This window comes from Hirsutella rhossiliensis (genome assembly GCF_020360975.1).
Source record: "Hirsutella rhossiliensis strain HR02 chromosome Unknown scaffold00006, whole genome shotgun sequence".
NCBI classification, from domain to species: domain Eukaryota; kingdom Fungi; phylum Ascomycota; class Sordariomycetes; order Hypocreales; family Ophiocordycipitaceae; genus Hirsutella; species Hirsutella rhossiliensis.
Window position 1 is genome coordinate 3382395 of NW_025408672.1, and position 24127 is coordinate 3406521.

The 24127-nt window shown below is 57.4% G+C and overlaps 6 protein-coding genes across 6 annotated transcripts; all 6 read left to right on the top strand.

Annotated features, from left to right (window-relative positions):
* Positions 1-991: 991 nt before the first annotated feature.
* Positions 992-3165, top strand: HRG_06650 (reverse transcriptase (RNA-dependent DNA polymerase) domain-containing protein; the record flags this gene model as incomplete). The annotated part of the gene is made up of 6 exons (XM_044865121.1): positions 992-1017; positions 1116-1864; positions 1975-2315; positions 2389-2533; positions 2699-3010; positions 3089-3165. 6 exons carry the CDS (start codon positions 992-994, stop codon positions 3163-3165), a joined length of 1650 nt encoding a protein of 549 aa, XP_044720061.1.
* A 1001-nt stretch (positions 3166-4166) lies between these two features.
* On the top strand, positions 4167-7509 carry HRG_06651 (reverse transcriptase (RNA-dependent DNA polymerase) domain-containing protein; the record flags this gene model as incomplete). The annotated part of the gene is made up of 9 exons (XM_044865122.1): positions 4167-4354; positions 4451-4519; positions 4963-5602; positions 5669-6062; positions 6202-6338; positions 6432-6578; positions 6639-7187; positions 7269-7396; positions 7467-7509. 9 exons carry the CDS (start codon positions 4167-4169, stop codon positions 7507-7509), a joined length of 2295 nt encoding a protein of 764 aa, XP_044720062.1.
* Positions 7510-9203: 1694 nt separating this feature from the next.
* On the top strand, positions 9204-10978 carry HRG_06652 (PIF1 protein; the record flags this gene model as incomplete). Its single annotated transcript, XM_044865123.1, has 5 exons — positions 9204-9464; positions 9640-9721; positions 9828-10382; positions 10449-10519; positions 10601-10978. The coding sequence occupies 5 exons, from the start codon at positions 9204-9206 to the stop codon at positions 10976-10978; spliced, it is 1347 nt and encodes a 448-aa protein (XP_044720063.1).
* A 2458-nt stretch (positions 10979-13436) lies between these two features.
* On the top strand, positions 13437-13811 carry HRG_06653 (uncharacterized protein; the record flags this gene model as incomplete). Its single annotated transcript, XM_044865124.1, has 1 exon — positions 13437-13811. The coding sequence occupies one exon, from the start codon at positions 13437-13439 to the stop codon at positions 13809-13811; it is 375 nt and encodes a 124-aa protein (XP_044720064.1).
* A 2563-nt stretch (positions 13812-16374) lies between these two features.
* On the top strand, positions 16375-16934 carry HRG_06654 (MULE transposase domain-containing protein; the record flags this gene model as incomplete). Its single annotated transcript, XM_044865125.1, has 2 exons — positions 16375-16634; positions 16829-16934. 2 exons carry the CDS (start codon positions 16375-16377, stop codon positions 16932-16934), a joined length of 366 nt encoding a protein of 121 aa, XP_044720065.1.
* Positions 16935-19230: 2296 nt separating this feature from the next.
* Positions 19231-23577, top strand: HRG_06655 (PIF1-like helicase domain-containing protein; the record flags this gene model as incomplete). The annotated part of the gene is made up of 9 exons (XM_044865126.1): positions 19231-19470; positions 19591-19862; positions 19915-20017; positions 20098-20895; positions 21096-21190; positions 21263-21357; positions 21401-21779; positions 22027-23133; positions 23310-23577. The coding sequence occupies 9 exons, from the start codon at positions 19231-19233 to the stop codon at positions 23575-23577; spliced, it is 3357 nt and encodes a 1118-aa protein (XP_044720066.1).
* Between the last annotated feature and the right edge of the window lie 550 nt (positions 23578-24127).

Consider the following 24127-nt stretch of genomic DNA (forward strand, 5'->3'; position numbering starts at 1 on the left):
CCAACTTCAGAAGCACCATCTTTGCAGCTCCTAGAGGACGCCCAAAGCGTACCTAGAACTGCCAGCTTTTCTTTAGGAAAGGGAGTGTACCCTCTGCGTGACTCCTTCATCCTCGACTCTGGATCCGACACGCATATCTGCAACGATCGATCCCGCTTTCTTAACTACTCTGCTCTAGAAGAGCCCGAAGAGCTCTTCTCAGGCGATAGTCAACTTCAAATCCTTGGCTACGGCACAGTCCGTATGAGGCTGGAAGACGGGCTCTTCCAACTCAACGAAGTCGCCTTCGTGCCAAACTTTCACACCAACATTGCATCTCTTGACCGCTTTCTAGCAAAGGGATACAACTGGAACCCAACGTCTGGACTCGTCTATAAAGACGATCAGATGGCATTTCACACTCGACGACTATTCCGTCAACCGGTTATCGAGTATAACCCGATTCAGGAGGATTCTCACGCCTCTAACTTCACTTCTTCGTCGGCTCAACGACCGATACAAACTGCTGACGCCACACTTTGGCATAAGCGTCTTGGGCACCTCAACGCTCAAGCTCTCGAACATCTTGTTGCGAACACAACAGGATCAAAGATAAAAGGCCCAGTTACCGTTGACTGCGAGGCCTGTTCCCTTGCAAAGGGAAAGAAGGTTGTTTCACGCCGACCTTCTCAAAACAAAGCACCTCGACCTTTCTGGAGAATTTACATCGATATCTTCTCTATGAACACGTCTTTTAACGGCAAAGAAGCTGTTCTTCTTGCAAAGGATGAATTTACCTGCATGTTGTTCATCTACACTCTCAATGACGCGACGCAAGACTCCGTCATGACCGCTCTTAGGAACCTTGAGGCGATGATACAACGCCAATGGAACCTACAGATTTGTGTTATCCACCGAGACAATGATCGTGCTCTTCAGTCAGACTACGAGGCGTGGATCAGTGACAAGGGGATCACCGATGAGCCAACTGCCCCTTACACTCCCGCTCAGAATGGTCCTGCAGAACGATCTGGGGGGGTAATAGCTACCCAGGCAAGAACGATGAGGATTGACGCCAATCTTCCATCTGATCTTTGGCCTGAGACATGGACAGCCGCTGTGTTCCTGCATAACAGATCGCCCTTGCAGAACCGGAACTTCCAGACTCCTTTCCAGCTGCTTAACCAATGGCTGCAAAACAACAACCGCGACACAGGCTATCAACAGCTCCAGCCTGACATCACTTTTCTCAAAGCGTACGGCTGCCGAGCCTACCCTTTGACGACCCAGGCCCTTCAGAACAAACAGAAAAAGGACCTCAAGACCGACCCTCACACGGAAATCGGTTATCTAGTGGGATACGACTCCACTAACATTTTCAGGATTTGGATCCCTTCGTCATCCGAAGTCCGACGAGTTCGAGATGTGACCTTTAACGAACACGAGTTCTACGAAGGAAAGGTAGAGCCACAGAAGCCTATCCCTCAATGCTTGGAAGTACAGCTTCCAGCACACATCGAAGACGAATCGGAATACGAGGAAATTCCCACTCGTATGGAAGAGCATGATCCTCAACCGGACACCCCTTCTTCGACTACATCGGGTCAAGAAGACACCAGCACCATCCAGGTTCAACTGGAACACTCTGAACACGAAAATTCAGAAGACCAGGATGAGTTTCACGATGCGGATAACCCGTACCCGACACCTGATCCCGCTCAGAGCGATCAGCAACTTCGACGTTCATCACGTCCGCCCAAGCCACGGAACTTCGGCAGCTTTGCTAGTTCCCAAAACCACTTTCACAGCTCCTTCTTTCTCGGACGAGAGGAAAAGCTTCATTCTCGATCTCTCCCGCCAGAACCCACATCGTACAAGGAACTGAGTACACACCGCTTTGGCCCTCAATTCAAGGAAGCAGCCCACGCTGAATGGAAATCCCTCCAAAAAGAGAGGAACCTTCGAGGCTGTTCCGCGAGACCAAGCAACAGGCAGGCCGTTGCCCCCTGACCTGGGTGTTCAAGTACAAATTTGACAAGCATGGCTTCCTTATCAAGTTCAAAGCCCGCTTATGCGTACGGGGAGACCTTCAAAAGCTGGGTGACAAAGACACCTACGCTGCCACCCTTGCCGGAAAATCATTCCGCGTTCTTATGGCCATCACAGCCAAATTTGACCTCGAATCCCGACAGCTCGATGCAGTCAACGCCTTTGCCAACGCCCTCTTAGACGATGATGAGGAGATCTATGTGTTATTCCCAGACGGATACTATAGACAAGGCTGGGTCTTACGCCTACTCCGGGCACTCTACGGCTTACGGCGTTCCTCTACTTTGGCAGAAAGAGCTTACTGCAGCATTCAAAGAGCTCGGCCTTTCGCAGTGTCCTGACGAGCCCTGCATTTTCCAGAACGACTGGCTCACAGTCTTCTTCTTCGTTGACGATATCGTCTTCCTCTATCGCAAGGATAACGAGGATGCAGCTGATCATATGGTTGCAGCCCTCAAGAGGAAATACGCTATGACTGATCAAGGGGAATTGCAGTGGTTTCTAGGTATCCGTGTCCTTCGCGACCGACCTAATAGGAAGCTATGGCTCTGCCAAGATTCCTACATTGAACGCATGGTTCAACGCTTCAGTCTCAACAGACTAGACCACTTTAAGGGATCCCCTTTCCCTTGCAACGAAGTCCAGCCGCACAAAGGGCAGGCTTCCCTAGACCAAATTCAGTTATACCAGAGCAAAGTTGGATCGCTAAACTATGCCGCCTGCATCACGCGCATGGACATAGCCAAACCGGCATCAAAATTAGCTGAATCTCTCAACAACCCTTCCGAGCAACACCAAAAGCTCGCGGATCACCTGATCGAGTACCTACACGCCACTAGGCACCTCGCAATTCAGTTTTCAGGCTGCTCTAGCCTCAATGGAGACCTCGTCACTCCGCTCCAAGCACATCATTACAGCGACTTCCAAAGCGCATCCGACGCCGCTTTTGCTGATGATAAAGACACTCGCAAATCATCACAGGGTTCAATCCTTACCCTCTTCGGTGGCCCTATCGCCTGGAAAGCCGGAAAACAGGACACAGTCACTACTTCGTCTACAGAAGCTGAGCTTCTCGCCCTTACGCACACAGCTAAGGAAACCATTGCCACTTTCCGTCTCTTTCAGCAGCTTTCTTAAGCTTGACGGGAAACCTACAATCCAGTGTGATAACCTTCAGACAATTCGTCTTGTCACACAAGATATCCCTCGCCTTCGCACAGCCCTTCGTCACGTTGACATCCACTCCTGTTGGGCAAGGCAGTCATACGAGCAGGGCTACTACGACCTTGTTTATACACCCACTTCGCAAATGCTTGCAGACGGCCTTACGAAGGTTCTGCCAGGCCAAAAATTCACTCACTTCGTCAAACAACTTGGCCTCATTGATATCTCTTCACTTCTAGAGGTATAGGTTCTTCAGTTTGCACTGCCCACCAGCCAGCACAACCTGGGGGGGTATGTCACACAGAGTATATCAGCCTCCAACAGTCTGATTCCCCTATTCGCACAGTTAGCCTATATTTTAGGTCGTGGCAGTTTGTAATGCCATATTAGTGATGGATTCGAACCTTCTAGACGACATCGTCATCTAGGCTGCCTGGGTGGCGACATCGCCACTCAACCCAACGTCACAAGTATAAGAAGCCAACTTCTTACCATCACTTAGATAGAGAATCAAGAGTTGTTCAGTCCCCGATCTTCATGCTTGCTCAGCTCATCCTCCGTGCGATACATCCCTAAATTCGGCGGCGACAAGGCCCAGTGGCGAAGCTGGAAACTAGAAACCGAAGGAAAGCTACGAGTCGATAAAGAAGCCCTTGGAGATGCAGAAGGCCACTTTATGTACATCTTCATGAGCCTAGAAGGCAAGGCTAAAGACAACGTGACCACATTTGTGGAGATGCAAACCGAGAAGAGAACGTTCAATGTTGCTGAACTACTCAACCGTCTCGAATTGCTGTACGGGAGAGGGATCGCAAGCAGAGAGCTACACGCAATCTGCATTCGATTAAGCAAGGAGAGAATGAACCATTCACGTCCTTTACCCCCGCTTTGAGAGGGAGATCGCCAATGCCAACGCCGAGTATTGGCCAGACGACAGCAAGATTTCCTACCTCCAGGAGGCACTAAACGACAAAATGAAAGCAGCCCTCATAGGCTCTGACCCCTCTGCCATCAGCAGCTATGTTGGGCTGGCGAGGAGGTGCGATTCGCTGAGCAGCCAGATGGAACTGTTGGGTCAGTGGAAAAGGCCCCGAGGCAACACAAAGAGTTCGGACAACTATGACAACTACCAGAACCATGGAGGCCAGTCTGCCCAGAAACAGTCTGCCCAGAAAACCGAAGTTAGACGAGAGGATATGATGGAATGGGAGCCAACTCTACAAGCATCCGCGAAAGTGAACGCTGCGCGCACCCGCAGTGATAAGAACACATATGGCTACCAATCCAAGCGACCAGAAGACCAAGCGCTGTTGGGCAAGCGTGCCCAGTGGGTCGACCAGGCCGAGATGGACGCCCGTTACCGTGAAGGGCGTTGCCTCCGTTGTGGAAGAGACAACTGCAGAATCGAGCGCTGTCCATTGGCTGCGCCTATCCGACCCGCAAACACGACCCGACGCACTCAGGTCAATGCCGTGACCCCTTCACGACCAGCGGTCACTAAAGCCGAGATCGCCGAAGACGATGCTTCTTCTCATAGCGATGAAGATTCAGACTAGGGACACGCGGCGGCTGTGAGAGAATGGGATGTGAGCGGAAAAGCAAAAATGGACGGAGAACCGTTCATAGCAGACGTCAGGGTGAACGGCACAGACTTTGTGCCATCTCTTGTCGACTATGGCTGCCTCTGCTACGGCGCGGTTAGCAAGCGCACATTTCACTCTCTCCAGTTGCCACATATACGCGTCCAGCCGCGCATCTTGGAGAATGCAGCGGAGACGGCAAGGAGGTCAAAATCGACAAGATCACGTATGTGTCGATCGACCTCGATGGACATCAGCAGCATCGTGTTTTCATGTACGTCATCGACGATCTGAACTGGGATATGATCCTGGGTAAACGATGGATGGAAGACCAGGATGTTCACATCCATGCGAAGGAAGGATATCTCGAGATCGGGTCCAATGGAGTCCAAGTACGAGACCGACGACGTTACCAGCCTCCTCAGCTAGACGTCTCTAATGTCATGGCCGCAACCTTTTTAGCAGAAGCACGCCGTGACAAACGCAAAGGCGGCATTGGAGTTCACTCGGTCACAATGGCGGATATTGACAAGGCCCTAAGACCGAAACCGAAGACTGACGTAATGGAGAAGCTGCCACCACAGTACCACAAGTGGTCTCGAGCTTTCTCTCAGCAACTGGCCGACCAGCTGCCCCCTCATCGGCCAGGTGTGGACCTGAAGATCGAAGTGCTGAAAGACGAGCATGGCCGAGAGAAGCCCCTACCCTGGGGACCGCTTTACAGCATGTCCCGCGAGGAGCTATTGGTGCTACGAAAGACCCTCACAGAACTACTCGACAAGGGATTTATTAGAGTCAGCAGTTCGCCAGCCGCAGCACCAGTCCTTATGGTGAAGAAGCCCGGCGGAGGCATCCGCTTCTGCGTGGATTACAGAGGTTTGAATCACATAACGAAGAGGGACCGCTATCCCTTGCCTTTACTGAGCGAGACCTTGCGAACGATAGCCAAGGCAAGGTGGTTCACCAAGGTAGATGTTATAGCAGCGTTCCATAAGATCAGGGTCGCCCCTGGCGACGAAGAAAAGACAGCCTTCAGAACGCGCTATGGATCCTTCGAATGGCTGATAGTTCCATTCGGCCTGACAGGCGCACCAGCAGCCTTTCAGCGGTATATTAACAGCGTGCTCCAGGATTACCTCGATGATTTTGTGTCAGCGTATATCGACGATGTCCTGATCTTCTCCTCTGGAAGCCTGCAAGACCACCGCGACAAAGTCGGCAAGGTCCTCCAACGACTGATGGACGCTGGGCTGCAACTGGACATTGTGACGGTACAAGTGCACGAACAAGGTCGGGTGCGACTTGGGTAAAGTGATTGTCTACGAAGAGAGAAGGAGGTTCCTAAGGAAGACTCTGACTTTCGCTATTTACATGAATCAAAGTGAGACATTTCATAAAGTATGAAAGTCACATGATCGTTCCCTCACAGACATCAACAAGAGCGAATTCGAAGTCAAGGCTGTGAAATACCTTGGGTTCATCATCGAGGCGGAGTGTGGGATCCGAGTCGACCCAGAGAAGGTTGAGGCTGTGAAGGGATGGGCAACCCCGACGAATATTAAATCCGTGAGGAGTTTTATCGGATTCGCGAACTTCTACAGGGTGTTTATGCCAGAGTTCTCGGTGATAGCGGAGCCGCTAACGCGGCTAACGAAGAAGGACGTGCCATTCCGTTGGGATGGATTGTGCGAAGAAGCCTTCGAGAGGCTCAAGGACCTGTTGATCACGGCCCCGATCCTTGCACACTTCCATCCAGAAAGGGAGACTATCGTGGAAGCGGACGCTTCAGGATTCGCGTCGGGAGGCGTGCTCCTGCAGAGAGATGATAACGATGGACTGGTACGACCTGTCGCATACTTCTCGAAGAAACATTCGGCAGCCGAAGCGAACTACGCTATCCATGACAAGGAGCTACTCGCCATTCTCAGATGTTTGGAGCAGTGGGAACCAGAGCTACGGGCAGTAGAGCACTTCAAGATCCTAACGGACCACAAGAACCTGAGATACTTCTACTCGGAAAGGAGGTTGACAGAGAGACAAGTGCGGTGGTCGGAGTTCCTGTCCAAGTTCCAATTCAAGCTCGAATGGAGGCCGGGCCGCAAGGGCGGATTGCCTGACGCGCTCTCTCGACGGGACCAGGATATGCCGGCCAACTACTCCGATGAACGACTAAAGGGACGCATTATGAGGCTATTCCAAGACGACCACCTTAGAAGGGTCCCAATATCGACATTGTCTACCAACACCGAGGGTGCCCAGGAAATCAACTTCGGAAAAGAGATCAGGATATTTGAAGATGAGGAGTTACAGCAGCTGTGGCACGCCGCACGCCAAGAAGACAAGCTCTATCAAGAACTCACGAAGCTGGTAGCAGATGGAGCGAAGAGTTTGCCAACAGGATTACAGAAGGAGAAGGTTGTCAGCATTTCAGAATGCTCGTTAGACAATAGGGGCCTGCTGTGCTTTAGAGAACGCGTCTGGATACCCGGTTCGGAGCCGCTACGTACGAAGATCATCCAGGAAACTCACGACTCTCATATCACCGGACATCCTGGAAGGGACCTCACGTACTCGACTCTGTCGAGACGCTTCTTCTGGCCGGGTGCCGCTAGCGATGTACGTCGGTTTGTGCGCAACTGCGAGGTTTGCGGACGAAACACCATCTGGAGGGATACAAAGAAAGGACTCCTAAAGCCGCTCCTATTCCGCAACGCATATGGAGCGAAATTACCATTGACTTTATTACTGACCTCCCACCGTCGGGGAAAGATGGCGCGACGAACTGCATGGTGGTCACGGACCGACTCACCAAAGGCGTCGAACTCGAAGGATTACACGATATTTCTTCAGAAGCGGTTGCAAGAAGACTCTTCGAACGACACTACCCTGTCCATGGCATCCCAACGGCTATTACCAGTGATCGGGGTCCCCAGTTTGTCAGTGGTATGTGGAAACACTTCTGTCAGCTGCTAGGGATCGAGCAGCGGTTGTCAACGGCGTACCTGTAACGGGCTAGGCCCTGCTGGACAAGGCAGTGCCTTGTCGGTCTAAGCACTGTTGCTCCAGTAACGGCTTAGTCTATTTTGTTGGAGGATTTCTGTCCTTCTATTTTCCTTTCCTTCTTCTTTCCTCAGCTCGAATGTAAAACGCACGAGGACTACATAGCTGTAATTTACACTATTAGAACCCATCACAGTACCATCCACAAACCGACGGTGCAACAGAACGAATGAACCAAGAGGTAGAGAGGATTCTTCGGATATGGACAAACTATCTGCAGGAGAACTGGTTGGACTTGCTTCCAGTCGCGATGGCGACAATTAACGAGCGGGAAGCAACCTCCACCGGACTGAGTCCGTTCTTCTTCATGCACGGCTACCACAATGAGCCAATCCAGTTAGTTGAGCATCGAAGCACGGAAGACACAACACAGGAAGAAGCTGCAGCGGAGAATTTTATTCAGAGACTACAGGATGCCACGGAGTTTGCGCAAGCAGCGATAGCTATGGCCCAGGAAATACAGCAAGCGCAAGCCAACAAGCACAGGACAGCCGCACCGAGATACAAGCCTGGGGATTGGGTATACCTCAACTTGAGAAATGTCAAAACATCGCGACCCTGCAAGAAGCTCGATTGGTTACATGCCAAATATCAAGTGCTCGCCGAAGTCAGCCCACATGACTATAGGTTGGATGTGCCTGGACGTATCCATCCAGTCTTTCACGTCGATCTACTCCGGCCAGTACCCGGAGACCCATTGCCTTCGCAGAAAATCGATCAAGAGAGTGCCCAGCCGGTGCTGGTGGACGGCCAAGAAATGTACCTCGTCGAAAGGATTCTGGATGAAAGAATGGAAGGTACGCATAAGAAGGTGCTCGTAAAATGGCATGATTACTCGCAGCCTACGTGGGAGCCCCTTCCCACTATTCGACACACTGATGCATGGAAGCAATGGAAGAAACATAAAAAGAGTGTCACCTTCTCAAGTCATCTTGACACAGATTGCCACGATCCCAAGGAAGAGGAAACGTTGGACGGGAGGGAGGTAATGTAACGGGCAAGCCGCTTTAACGGCGGCTGCGCCGCCTAGCTTCTAGAACCTTCATTGGCTCGAAGCTATAAAATGCCGTTATGCTCTTATGTAGTAGATTCTCTTTCTTTCTTTCTTTCTTTTCTATCTTGACAGTAAACAGCATAGGGACTAGTTAGTTGTATCAACTCACTAGAGGCCTTTCACAGGAAGAGCATCGTGGGAGAGAACAAGATACTCAGAGAGCGAGAATAAATACTATCGAGGAATATATCTTGGAAATAAACAGGTAAGCTCATATCAGTACAAAGAATTTGCTAGGCCTTTTATAATAAACACGGCCAACGATTCGGGCGGCGGTGCGCAGCGTGCTCACGGGTTTTGGGGATGACGATATCCTGATGACGGCGGCGGACCTCGAGGAAACGGTAGAGGCCAGCGCGGGAATGGAGATCCGGCTCGGCGCCTCAACCTCCTTTATCGAGGCGGGTAAGGCCCTGGTAGCGAGGTTCACGCTGAACAAGAAGCAGGCGATTGCCTTCCTAATCATATGCCGTCAGCTTGACCTCATACGGCGCAGGGAGAAAGGCAACGGGTGTCAGCTATGCCAATTCGTCGGCGGAGAGGGCGGAACGGGCAAGTCGCGAGTCATCGAGGCGCTCGTCGAACTCTTCGCGTCCAAGGATCAATCGAATCGCCTGATAATAACGGCGACGTCAGGGACGGCAGCAGCACGGATCAATGGCATCACGATCCACCCGCCTGCGGGTTCTCCAAAGATCTCGCGGCAGTCGCAAATATGGCCAGGATCTCGACGGGTTGCGAATGCCGAACCAGGCGGAGCGGTTCGTCCACGGGCAATCCCGGATGGACTGGCAGGAGAAGGACGTGCTTGTCGTCGACGAGGTTAGCATGCTCGGTGCGCGGACGCTCCACGCGGTCAACGAGCAGCTCTGCCGGCTGCGCGGGTCGCACCAGGATTTTGGAGGATCCCCATTGTCCTCTTCTGCGGAGACTTCCACCAGTTCCGCCCGGTCCAAGAGCGGTCGATCCTCCTCCCAGCACGGCCGTCTCGTGGGACATGGACAACTCTTTCAAGGCCGAGCAACGGCACCAGCACGACAAGGCGCACGCGCTGTGGAAGAGGTTCACGACCGTCGTCATGCTCGACGAGCAAGTGCGCGCCGCTGGCGACCCAGAGCTGCAGAGGCTGTTAAAGCGAATCCGACTGGGCGCGCAGGACCGCACGGATCTGGACCTCCTCAACTCAAGATGCTACCAGGAAGGTAGGCGGATCCCGTGGGCATCAGGCATCACTGTGGTGACGCCGCTGAATAGGAACCGGTGGAACCTCAACATGGAGGCCAGCTTGGCGTTCCAGATCCAGCACCGGTCGACGCTGCGCATCTTCATATCCGGCCATAAATGGAAGGAGGGCTTGCCGACGGAGGAGGAGGCCATCATGATGCTGAACCAGGGCGACGATAGCGCAATACCGGTGCCGGCCGTCTTCATGTTCGTGCCGGGGATGCCGGTCGTCGTGAACCACAACACCCATCAGGGGCTAAAGCTGGTGAACGGTGCCAGCTACACGGCGCTGGAGGTTATCCTCGACAAGTCGTACCCGGGGCATCGCATCTCGGCAGACATGACGGTCCATTTCGGGCCGCCGGCGGGGATAATGCTGGAGTCCGAGACAACGAAAGACATTCACTCCGTCGGGATGCCGCCAGGAACGATCTTGTTGACGCCCATGACCGTCAAGATACAATGCCAGCGAAAGAGGCCGTGGCAGCAGAACGACGTCAGCCGAAAGGGTCTGCCCTGTACGGCGGCCTTCGCGTGCACAGACTATAAAGTGCAGGGCAGGACGCTCGAGCGTGTAGCTCTGGAGCTGCGGGGGACGCGGACGTCAAACATCGATGGACGCGCCGTATCCTCGCAGTGCGACCCGTACAGCCTGTACGTGCAGCTGTCCCGCTGCCCGACGTTGGATGGCATCATGCTCGTCTCTAAAGTGCGGGATAGAGATTTGGTGGGCAATAGAGTTCCAGAGGAGATGACCGCCGCACAAGCGAGACCGGGTGAGCTGAGCGACAAGACTGTTCGCGAGGCCTCGGGATGGCTAGACGTCGACTCTTTAAGCTCCAGGGGCATATATGTGCAGCCATGGTGATGCCGGACGCTCGACAGCATCGTGCTCGTATTAAGTAGGGATGCGGGAGAGGTCGCGGTTCGGACCTCGGCCAAAGTGCTAAAGCAACACAACCAAACAACCAATAAAAGAAGGAAGCTTGCAAGGAGGGGCTAAGACGAAAGAAGGAAATCTTGGGCCAATTAGAAGCCGAGGTTTTCGAGGGTGAATGAGTTTTGAAGTTTTGGGTTTTTTTTTCGCGTCCAGAAGAGCTTCTCGTTCCTCAAGGCATGGGGGACATCAACAAGGAAGGACACAGGTAAGGCAACCCTTCATGGGTTGCGCAAAGAGCCTTGAGGAACGAAGGCCGAAGATTGGAGAGACAAACAAGACAAAGACAGGGTGAGAGAAAGAACGCAAGCAGGCGGTAGCGCTAGGAACTAAAACATGCAAAAAAGGTAGGTAAAGAAAGCGGCCATTCGGGCACCATCCCGCCGCGGGGAAGAGGCAGAAAAAGCAAGAAGGCAAGTAAAGCGGTGATGACGATTGCGGGGTAAGCGAGAGGAAGGGAGCATAAGAGGGCGCCAAGGCACGAATAGGAGAACAAGAGCAGAAGCGTCTACCCTAGCTACCGATCGAGCAGTTAGGAAAACAACTACAGCATGGCCACTTGCAACGTTTCCGTGGAGTTCTGGTGCGAATTCGGGGCCACGGAGCTGAAGTACAAGCATAGCATCCCGAAGACGCTCGTGACGCAGGTAGCCAGGCGAGGCCGAACCACGCAGCCAGTGCACTGTTCCTACAGTGGATAAGGCCGATCCTACGGGAGCACGAGGCAGCGTGTCGGAAGGCAGCAGGGGTGCGCTGCGAGAGCTGCGGCGGACTCGCAAAGGAGATTCTACAGAGCCCGATATCGTACCTACACGCAGAGAGGCCGTTTGTGCTCGTGGTCGTGTCGTCGTTCTGCGGCAAAGAAGGATGCGAAATTAGGACGAGGCAGGAAATGCAGGACAAGATGGCAGAGGCGGGGCAGGCGGGCGGAAACAAGGGCGCGACGCAAATGCAAGGGCAGGATGCGCAGAGCACAGAGGGGAAGGTCTGCCGGGTTTGTGGAGAGATGGCGGGGGCGAGGAGGTTAAAAAGAGATAAACGTTGTAATGTGTAGAGTAATGGTAATTTTGCAGCGATAAGTTTCGTTAGGAATAGCATCTCGAGAGGGAGAACGGTTTATTTTAGTAAAGGCAAGAGGCGTAAGAGAGCGATAGGTTTATAGTAGGCAGCTCATTTCTGCATGCGATAGCGGATAGGTCGAGCGGGCGGGTCGGAGGTGCTCGCGACAATAGAGTCAAGAGGGGAACCCGGCTTGGCTGCCGGAGCGGGAACGGGCGGGACGCCGCTCGGTCGAGACGAAGAAGCGGCCGGCGGGGAGAGGAGGAGGGCGGCGGAGCTGACGGTGTCCGAAGACGAGGAAGGCGGCGAATTCTGCTGCTGCAGCAAGCGCGCCCTCTTCATGGGCGTATCGGCAAGGGCCGGGTGGGAAGTTTAGTGTAAAGAGAAGGGCCAGTGGCGATGGTGTGTAAGAGAAGTCAAAGGATTCTAAACAAAGACGCAACATGGCGTTAGTGGTAGGTTATATAAGGAGCCTTTGTAAAAGAGGGTTATAAGATGCGTATAGAGGAGAGTGCAATAAGAAAAGGAGAACTTTAAAAGGCGGTCTAGTAAGATGTTGAGAGTTTTAAGACAAGCAGGACGCGCGAAGCTATATTCGAGGAGAAGCAGGCAGCCCTATTCGCAACACGTGTAAGACATGGTTTTAAACTTCAGCGGGCAAGTGTCTAGGGGCATACGGAAGCTTTGACTGATAAGAGCTGGATGACAAGAAGGAAAAGCGTAGCATGCAAAGCATAGGCAAGAAGAAGCCGTCGCGGCGACGTACATATAAGGATCGGCCGAGGCCGTCTAGCCTATCGCATATAGCAGCAGGCAATGGCGGGCGGGCTTAATAGAAAGGCGGCGCCGGTATAATGCAAAGAGCAGCAGCACGCATATAGACATAGTAGAGAGCTACGAGTAAGATATATAGACTTTTTAGAGGATCCTATATGCGCAAGAGGGGTGCCAGTCAGCAAGATAAGTGCAGGGCGAATAATCGAGGCAAGGATTTATACGCTGTTATTACACTTACGAGGATTTACGCCAGGGCTAGTGGCACCATAAGTAGGCAGGGCCAAAGAGGGCAGGTGCAAAGAGGAAGACAAGACGTCCGTGGGGCTTTGGTAGACCGGTGTCGCAATGAAGCCAGCCAACGGAAGGGACCAGTCCGGAGCGGGGGACGGGGCAAGCCCGGCGCCAGAAGCCTGCGCAGCGCCGTACACAGGACCAGAGTTCCAGCCGACCACAGCAGCGCCGGCACTTGCTAGCGGCGCCCTCGGAGAGCAAGAAGAGGCGTCAAGGAGGCGCCTCCGAGGCGAGGGCGGGGAAGACCGCCAGGACTAGGGAGATGGAGGATCAGCGCAGGCCGAGTCATGCCGCGGGATATCCAGCCTCGGCCGACACCAAGCGCGGCGGCAACTTGGCTGCCGCCGACACCGAGGGCGGCAGGGCACTGGCTGCCGCAAGGCGTGCCCAGCGCCGTCTCGGCCTCAGGAAAAGCCAGCGCGCACCAAGAGAAATCCGGCCTCTGCCGACAGTAGAGGCCGCCGGTCCCGCCGCCGCCGACGAGAAGTTCGGACGTTCCGCGGGACATTCGGCCACAGCCGACATGGAGGGCCGCCGGCCCTTCGCCGCCGACGAGAAGTTCGGACGCGCCGCGGGATATCCAGGCTCTGTCGACACCGACGGCGGCAGGGCGCCGGCTGCCGCAAGGCGGGCCTAGCGCCGTCTCGGCCTCAGGGAAAAGCCAGCGCGCACCGAGGGAAATCCGGCCTCTGCCGACGGTGGAGGCCGCCGGGCCTTCGCCGCCGCCGACGAGAAGTTCGGACGTTCCGCGGGATATTCGGCCACAACCGACTTGGGGCCGCCGGCCCTTCGCCGCCGTCAAGCGGGACTAGCTCGGCCGTAGTCTCGATCGGAAGCCAGCACTCGCCGCGAGCCATCCAGTCCCGGCCGGCCAGCAGGGCCGAGATCCCCGCCACAACCGGACGCAGCCGGGCTGCTTGTTGGCGGCAGAGATAGCGCCTCGGCAGGTACGGTCGTAGAGCGAGGTAAAGGCGTGTAGCGGTGATAGCTAACCGGACGCAGGTAGATCGGCGATAAGACGGCAGGCGAGGGAAGAGCAGAAGAGGAAACGCCATCTTAGTAGTGGGCAGGCCGAGCGGAAACGCGCCCGGGTCGGTGAAAGGGTGCCGAGACCAAGGGAGCTGCAGGCCGAGGACCTAGCCAGCGCGCTGCGGCACCTCGACGAGGAGTTCGAGGCGGGCGAGAGGCTGGCCAACGAGCAGACGTGGTGTGCGCCGGTGCCGCGCGAGAGGCAGGTGAGGACGGTGCGGAAGTTCTACCGGGCGTTCCACGACGCTGGCACGCTGCCGATCGCGACCTGCACGCTATGCTACCGGAAGCGGGCCAAGGGGGAGCTGAGGGAGATGGCGTGGGAGATGGGAGGGGTGGTCGCGGAGCGGTGTTGCGGGGCGGGCGGTCCCCGTTCGGGTGCCTGCTTCCCGGAGGGCAGGCCGGTGGCGGTCTGCGCAGAGTGCGCGCGATGGGCCGGGCGTGAGGGGGCGTCGCCGGCCATGCACCTCCATGGGCGGCTCGGCTGCGAGCACGCGTACCCCGACGAGCTAAAGGACCTCACGCCGCTCGAGGAGAAGCTCATCTCGCTCAACTCGTGCTACGGCTTCGTGACGAAGTATAGCATCCCCGGCGGCCAGAGGCAGAGCGTGAGGTACCCGAGGCACGTCAAGGGCCATATCACGGTGTTCCCGAACGACGTGCAGGGCCTGGCTGCCAGGTGCTCCCGCACCCGCTGGTCCGGGTCATGGACGAGATCCACGTCTCGTGGCAGGGCGCTGAGAGGCCCGGGCCGCGGGACCTATCAGGCCTGCTGTCGGTAAGGCGGTCGGCGGTCGAGAGGGCGCTGGCCTGGCTCAAGGAGAACAACCCGCTCTACGGCGAGGTCGAGATCGACGCGGCGGAGATAGCCAGCTGGGGCGCCGCCGCACGGTGCCGCCGGTGGTGTGCGAGCGGCTGGAGCGAAACGAGCCGTCGGCGCGGGAGAGGACGCAGACGGCGCAGGTGGTGCCGCCGTCGGAGCGGGCCATGGACGACGGAGGCGCGGCCGAGATCGAGGAGGTCCTCGCGATGCTAAGGCAGGGCCAGGACCCCGCCGAGGGGAGCCGCGACGTCGGGCTCACGTGCGAGGACGACGACAGGGACGGCGCTAGGCCCGAAGAGGACGGGGACGTAATCAATGAGGTAACGTCTTCCGGCATGTTCCCGTTAGATGAGTAATCAAACATACACTCCTGATTTTCAAACATACACTCCCGACCTAAGCCCCATTTGGAAGAAGACCCCGCCACCAAAATTTGGCGCGCGCTTTCCCAACGCCCTGGCTTGCCGTGACCATCGCCGCCGCCCACCCGCCCAGCCACCTGCCTTTTTGGCCGCCATCTGCATTTTCGCAATCATCAACAATTGAAGCTATCACCACTTGACTCAACACAACAGCAACGCCGCCGCCGCCTACCGCAATAGTCACGTCTAGTCAATCGTCCCGATGAATTCGACCGAAAGCAATACCAACAGTAGCACCGAGGCTATCACGGAGATGTCTTTCGATACGTATGATGAGGCGCTTGAAACACTCAAAGCTACGCAAGAGCTCCTTGGCTACGTCGTAGTCGTTGCAAATAGCAAGAATACCGGCAAGCCTAGGCGCAAGGAAGCCAATATCCGCTGTGAATACAGTGGTCAGTATAGGCCCTGGGACGAGGCAGAGGGTATATACAAGACGTCATCCAAGAAGTCGGGATGTGACTTTCGCTGTTACATCCGCTTCTACCGACGTTGCAATGCATTCAAAGTCACCATCAAGCACGGCTCTCATAACCACGAACCTCTATTTGAGCCAATTGCTAACCCCATCGTCCGTCAACGAAGCCAACGCAAATTCGGCATCGAGCGTCTTCATAGCCTCGTCGAGGGCTTAGCAAGAACGTCAATAACAAGAGCAGGGATATCGTGGATGCTATCCGACAGGAATATCCTGAGCTCCTTATTACCGATTCTGATATACACTTCATCCAGCTGCAACTTCGTGCCTTCCGTTACGGCGCCTCTACATCTACACAAGCCTTCCTCGATGTACTCAAAGATGCTAAAGCAAAGGGGAAATCAGCTACTATGCAGTTGACCGTGGCCCTAATGGGAAGGTTTGGAGGTTTTTCTGGACATACGATGACTGTATTGCTGACTGGAAGCGTAACCCCGAGCTCCTTATCATGGATAATACGTATAAGGTCAACCGCTTTAACATGCCGCTTCTACAGATCATTGGCACAACAGGGCTACACAAGAGCTTCAGTGTAGGCTTTGGCCTCACTGCCAAGGAAGACGAAGGCGCGTTCCAATGGATCCTCTCACAGTTGCGTGAGGCTGGTCGGCAGGCTGATATTCCGGACCCGGGCGTTGTGATTACCGACTTTGATACCGCCCTGAAGAACGCCCTTGACTCTATCTTCCCATCAACGCAACAACAAGTGTGCGTTTGGCATATGATGAAGAACGTGATCCTTCACATCAAGAAGAAGTGGAAGGATCCTCGATGGCACCGAGATTGGCGGAGATAGGCCAGAACAGGAGACTCGCCTCGCTGCAGCAGCTCTCGACGACCCTATACAGGCAGATAATGCCATTGACGAGGACCGACCTATCGACCGTGCCACTGATTACCAGATTCAACATGCCTCACAACTGGCAGATCAGTGCGTTGAGCAACAAGATGATCGTGAAGATGACGATGGAAACCCAATACTACCCCGGCTCCAAGGCGGACTTTTGAGCACACAGCTGACGGTATCCGTGATGCCTGGGTTTCAGTCTTTAGGGCTCGCACGGCTGAGGAGTGCAGAGATCAGTGGATCTACTCTGTATAGAGTTTTCGGATCAGCCAGGTAACCCTAGCCCTAACTACCCTCCTACTCTAACCTTTACTAAATAGCTCCTCTTATAGCTCTCGTTAATTACCTCCGTACAACCTACTGGCCATGGCGTGCCCAGTTTTCCACCTACGCTATCCAACAGTACCGAAATTATAACATTACGGTAACTTCCCGTGTGGAGAGCACACATCACGAGTTGAAGTCACGATTACGCAACCGCTTCATTGACCTCCATCAGCTACAAGAGCACATCAGAGGGCTCGTTACCCATCGGCAAAAGAAGCATCGCGAGAAGCTTCAATCCGAGTTTGCAAGAGCTAGAGTTGAATGGGCCAAGCAGACGATTGCGAAGTCACTGCACCGAAAAATTGGCTGGCAGCCGATGAAACAGATCTTCAGGCAAGTTAGGCTAGCCCGGCTGAGCTTGCCGATAATCGAGGCATGCCTACGATTTGTACGGGTGCTTTCACGATGCAATGGGGGCTGCCCTGCCGGCATACAATCCGCGATTTGATCCAGGCTGACGCGGCCGCCCTTATACCATTGCATCTTATTGATAACCACTGGCGGGTTTACGGCGTGACTGTAAGTATCTTGCTCCAGCCATAAGTACTATACTAATTTACTAGCAGCCTGAACAACAGCAATATATCGATGCAGACCACGAAGCCGATCCTGACGTTGTCCAGCCTCGCCGGCGTGGAAACAGTAGACGCGAGGTATCCTCCACTAGAGGCATCTACGGGCCGGATCCTTAGTGCTTGGGAGCAAGAGGAGCATAGAGCCAACCCAGAGCTCGTATCACGGCCACCAGAGACGCAAAAGAAGAAGAGGAAGGGCACAGGCACCACTATCATGAACAAGAGGTCGAATACACTTGCTTCCGTGAGCAGCCGGGTTGACGATCTTGCCCAGCAGATCGGTGATTTCATCAAGTCACAAGCAGCAGCAACGCCGGTGCTGTTATCACAGGTGCCCTCACTTCCACAGGTGCCGCTGGTGTCACAGGGATACCAAACGACGATGCCCTCACTTCCACAGCCGGCGCCGCCGTCACAGGAGACTATGTGATGCCACCGCCTACACCAATTCTGCCTGTATACGTACAGGCGCCGGCGCCGTCACAGTGGCAAGAACCGCCTCCTCGTCACAGGCACATCACGACGGCTTCATGTGGGCACAGCCGCCGGCACAGTCTCACGAGACGGCTACGGAGCATTTCCAGCAGCTAGGGGATCAGAGGGACACGGCACCATACAAAACTAGCAGGCAGGCCGGTCACAAATTCGTTCCTTACGTGCCTCGCCCTCCGCCGCGTCGGACGGATCCTTCCTCACAGTCACAGTCACAGTCACAGAGGTAGGCAAAGACCTTCCGCCATTATATGCATATTGTATATATATCGGAAGATCGATCGGGCCGGGCTTATTGATAGCTTCAATTGAATGACTCTAAGGGATGCATCTTCCGGCGTTGGTAATAATTGCAGATAGAATCCATATATGTCAGACAATAGTGTCCCACACCTCGCACGTGACAGCGGTTGATCTTTGTGGCATCAGTCAATTGATGAGAATTATCTAAAGAACAAAGGAAAGGAAAAGGATCGATGCACACATTCGTGCAACAATATATACCCTGATCATTGCGGCGAAGCCGCGGCGCAGCAGTGGCAGTGATCGAGCATAAGGTTTCAGGAACTGACACGGGCGTGATATGCGACAATATATCTAGGCAGGCAGCCGCGGCAGCGGCGTTGGGAAAGCGCGCGCCAAATTTTGGTGGCGGGGTCTTCTTCCAAATGGGGCTTAGGTCGGGAGTGTATGTTTGAAAATCTGGAGTGTATGTTTGATTACTCCCGTTAGATGGGGCGCCAGATGTGGCCGACGCCGAGAAGATTCGCTTCGCCCGCGACGCGGTCGGGCCCGAGGGAGCGCGCGCCAGCCCGAGGACGTGGGTAGGGACGGCGGCCAGAGGGGCGGCGGGCGACGGCGGCGACGGCGAGCCGTACATACAGGTGCGACGCGGCGAGGATTTCGCCGACTCGGCGGACGCCTCCTTCTTTGCAAAGGCCTTCCGACCCTGTTCCCTTGGCTTAGGCGGGCCGAGGCTCGCCGACGAGGACGCCGCGGGAGAGAGCGCGGCCCTAGCGTCGGGAACCAGGGCGCCCAGGCGGAGCGGGTTGCAGAGGGCCTTATGTCGACGCGGAACATGAAGCTCCAGGCATGGGCCGACGTCGTGCTGCGGCGTCACGGCGGCCGGTTCGCGACGCACCCTATCTTCGCCTTCCTTGTCTTTAACATGGGCGTGCGGTCTAAGAACCGCCAGGCCAGCATGCTAGGCGTAGCGAGGAAGAACTTCGCAAGGGTCGAGGGCCTACTAAAGTCGTTAACGGCGCAGAGGCTCGAGGCGGCCAGGCCGAGCTCGAGGCCACAGGTAAGACTAGCGACGACGGGGTAAAGAGCCCTCCGGTCCCTCTCCGTGTTCGGCTACCGGCAGCCAATGTCGAGGAGAGCCGCCTTAGTATGCGGAAGAAGATACTATCCTCATCGTTAGGTACGGGTGCCGGCTATCTGGTTCACGCTGAACCCGAACGACATTACGAACCTAGTAAAGTTACGGCTAGCGGCGCACCGCGGCCGCGACCCCGACGAGGCCGAGGCCTTCCTAAGTGACCTAGGGACCGCGTATAAGCGGACGCGGCTGGCCATATCGGACCCGATGAGCTCGGCCGTCTTCTTCCACCGGGAGATGACGCTCTTCTTCGAGCACTACGTCAACGTCGGGGAGGAGTCGGTGTTCGGCCACGTCGGCGCATACTACGGGCGGTAGAGACCAACGAGCGAGGCGCCTCCACATCCACGGGCTCCTCTGGCTAAGGGGCAACGCGGGCATTGGCGACGCGCTCGCCGGCCCGGACGCGGAGGAGCAGGCGGCGTACCGGGAGCGCATCGTCCGCTACGTAGATAGCGTCTTCTCTGAGGTAAGGCGGCCGCCTTAACACAAACCCCGATGCCCCTATCTGGGTCAGGCTGAGGGGCCTAAGCTGAACCGAGGCCGCAGGAGCTAGACGCAGAAGGTTACTGTGCCATGCAGGCAGAGCGGTCGGCCACGGCGGACATATCGTCGCGGCTCGACGACGTCGCGCGCTTCACGGACACCTTCGACGAGGAGGCCAACTTCTGCGCGGGCGCGACGCAGATCCATACGCATAGCGCGACCTGCGTAAAATACTCGCTCGGCGTGGGGGCGCGGAAGGGGGACCTCTGCCGGTTTAAGGCGCCGTGGAGGTTGGTGGAGAGGACGGCGCTGACGGCGGACGGGGTGCTCGAGATCCGGCGGACGCATAGCATGGTGAACCGGTGGAACAGGGCGATGGCAGTGGGGCTACGACACAACCACGACATCTCGTTCATCGCGACGCAGCGCAAGACCATGGCCCTAATCTACTATATTACTAACTATGCGACGAAGGTAGAGGACCCGGTGTGGAAGCGTGTGGCCGCCGCGGCCGAGTTCCTTCCTGTGCTAGAGCCGACGGGAGAGGGCAACAGAAGTGGCGCCGACCGCGACGCCGGCCGGGAGGGCGGGGCCGAAGGGGTAGCGACGGCGGCGGACCCCGTAGGGGGAAATAAGACGAGAACGTTCCTGCTTAAGGCGGCGAATCGAGTCTTTACGGAGCGGCCGCTGTCGCAGGTCGAGGTGATCGCGCACCTCCTAGGGTACCCGGCGGAGTTTAGCAGCGGCTCAGCGTGGGCGTATATAAACGCAAACCAGCTCTACTGGGCCGTCTTCCGCCGGTGGCGGCACCTCCGACGGGCGAGCGGCGCCGAGGCGACGGGCGACGCGCCGGACGAGACGGTCGTCGTCGAGGAGGCTGGCCTGAGGATCCTCTCGTCGAGGCCTACCGGCACCGGGGCGAGCTCCTGCGGGGCCTCTGCCTTTATGACTACGCATCGCTTGTAAGGTTAAAGCAAAACGGCAGCGGCGCCGACGGTATGGCGGGCTGGGGTGAGGTACCCTTCGCGGAGAGCTGGGCGTCGGGGAAGGGCTGGGTGCAGGCGCTTAGGCGGCCGGGTTGCGGGGCGACTGTATGCGTCGACGGATACCTCAGCAAGGAGTTCAGCGAGGAAGACGACGAGTCGTGCCACCGGAGGTGCGTACTATAAGACGGGGGGCGCCTAAGAGGAAGGCAGAGCAGCTAGGGGCATCGGCTAACAGCATCTAGGGCGGCGGTGCAGCACCTGGCCCTATTCGTGCCGTGGGAGTCCTTCCTCGGCGAGGAGGCAGGCGACATTAACAACATCTGGGCACGGGCGCGGAGTCGCTGGCGCCGAGGGTCGCGCGGCTCGCAGACAACGTGCAGCTCCTCCGGCGGTCGGCGGAGGACGCGAAGCGCGACGCCAGCAGTGGGCCGCCACGGCCGAGGAGGGCGGTATGACGGCGCCGCAGGCCGACGACGAAGGCAGGGGCGGCCGAAGGGGGCGAGGAGGCATACCGCGCCGGCGGGCGGGCGACGCGGCCCGGCTCATCGACGTCGTCCGGAACGCCGCCAGCGCGGGACAAGTCACGGCGCAGTCAACGGAGCTGCTAGCGATGACGCAGCAGCTCTGCCGGTTCCAGCAGTCGGCGCTCGGGTCGGCGGCCGAGCTCGCGGCGACGGTGGTGGCGGACGAGAGGGCAGGCAGGCGGGTGAACCTACCGGGCTCGGCGCTGTCGGGGCGGCACTGCCGCGGCAAGAAGAGGTGCGGGCCATCAAGTCGCAGCAGAGGAGCGCGGCGCGGGAGCGGGAGCGGGCGATCCAGGGCATCCAGGGCGGCGGGGCGGCGGCGGGCGTCGGGGCCGACGCGGCGCGGCCCTTCGCGGGGTGATGGGGGGCTTCGGCGAGGACGACATCGACGTAACGGCGGCCGACGGCGACGCAGACGCAGGCACGGCGGCGGGGATGCGCGTGCGGCTCGGCCCGTCGAGCTCGTTCGTCGCCGCCGGCAGGGAGCTGGCGGGCCAGCTCACGCTCAACGAGAAGCAGGCCATCGCCCTCCTAATCGTGTGCCGGCAACTCGACCGAATCCGGCAGGGCGACGACGCAGGCGGCGACGGTGGTGGCCAGCTCTGCCTATTCATCGGCGGCGAGGGCGGCACCGGCAAGTCGCGCGTCATCGAGGCGCTCGTCGAGCTGCTCGCCCGGAGGACCTATCGAGCCGGGTACTGGTTACGGCGACGTCGGGGACGGCGGCAGCGCGGATCAACGGCATCACGCTGCACTCGGCCTGCGGCCTACGGTCGGCCAGGGCGGCCGGGCGGAGGGGCGACGAGGGACATTGACGGCGTACGGCTGGCGGGCCAGGGCGAGCGCTTCGTCGACGGCCGGTCGCGGATGGACTGGCAGGAGAAGGAGGTGCTGGTGATCGACGAGGTCAGCATGCTCGGGGCGCGGACGCTGCACGCCGCCAACGAGCAGCTCTGCCGGCTGCGGGGGTCGGCGCGGGACTTCGGCGGCATCCCGGTAGTGATCCTCTGCGGCGACTTCCACCAGTTCCGGCCGGTGCAGGAACGGTCGATCCTGCTGCCGAGCGCGGCGGTGGCGTGGGACGAGGACGGGGCGTTCGCGGCCGAGCAGCGGCGGCAGCACGACAAGGCGCACGCGCTGTGGCGGCGCTTCACGACGGTCGTCATGCTAGACGAGCAGATGCGGGCCGCCGGCGACCCGGAGCTGCGGCGGCTGCTCGGGCGGATCCGCCGGGGCGAGCAGGACCGGTCGGACCTAGAGCTGCTCAACTCGAGATGCTACCGGCCGGGCAGGCGGATCCCGTGGGAGACGGGCCTGACGGTGGTGACGCCGCTCAACCGGAACCGCTGGAACCTCAACCTAGAGGCGGCGCTCGCGTTCCGGGAGGGGCGGCGGACGGCGGCGCGCGTCTTCCTCTCCGAGCATAAGTGGAGGGACGGCGTGCCGACGGAAGAGGAGGCGGTGCTAATGCTAGGCCAGGGCGACGACAGCGCGACCCCGGTGCCGGCCGTCTTCCTCTTCGTGCCAGGCATGCCGGTCGTCGTGAACCAGAACACGCACCAGGGGCTGAAGCTTGTGAACGGGGCCGGGTACACGGCGGTGGACGTCATCCCCGACCGCGCCTTCCCGGCCACCGCGTCTCGGCGGAGCTCATCATGCACTTCGGCCGCCGGCGGGCATCGTGCTGGCCTCGGAGACGACCAAGGACTTCCACTTCGTCGGGATGCCTGCCGGGACGATCCTGCTAACGCCCATCAGCGTCAAGATCACAGCGCAGCGGAAGCGGCCATGGCAGCGCAACGACGTCAGCCAGGGGCCTGCCGTGCGCGGCGGCCTTCGCCTGCACCGACTATAAGGTGCAGGGCGGGACGCTAGAGCGCGTGGCGCTGGAGCTGCGGGGGGCGAGGATGACGACGGTCGAGGGGAGGGCGGTGCCGTCGTCGTGCGACCCGTATAGCCTATACGTGCAGCTGTCGCGGTGCCCGACGCTCGACGGCATCATGCTCGTATCAGAGGTGCGGAGCGGGACCTAGTGGGGAACCGGGTGCCTGAGGAGATGACGGCAGCGCAGGCCCGGCTAGAGGAGCTTAGCAGGCAGACAACACAGGAGGCGGCCGACTGGCTCCGCAGGTAACGCAGGCGCCCTGCATTTTCCACACTTCTGACGTAAAAGGAGTGTAGGTTAAGGGCCAGGAGGACGGGCGAAGGGGGTGGTCTGTGGAGGCGTGTGGTCTATGGCGGAGTTAGAAGCCGGGCCGGCTTGGGCACCTTCCTCTATGTGGTCTGCGGCGGCGTATGGTCTACGGAGGCGTTGGAAGCGAACTGCGCAGCTGGAACTAAAAAAAGGGGCAGGGCATTATTTATTTTTATTTATTAACGAATGAAAAGCGAGAACATCGACGAATCAAAAGCGAGAAAAGAACAACCGACGAATCAAAAGCGAGAACGCCAGCGAATCAGAGGGCGGCATTTGCGGGGGGGAAATCGATGGCGAATTTTTTTTCTCCCCGGGGAGGAACCCTAAGAACCTTTCGTCACTCGTTCCTCGTTCCTCAAGGCATTCGTCACTCGTTCCTCGTTCCT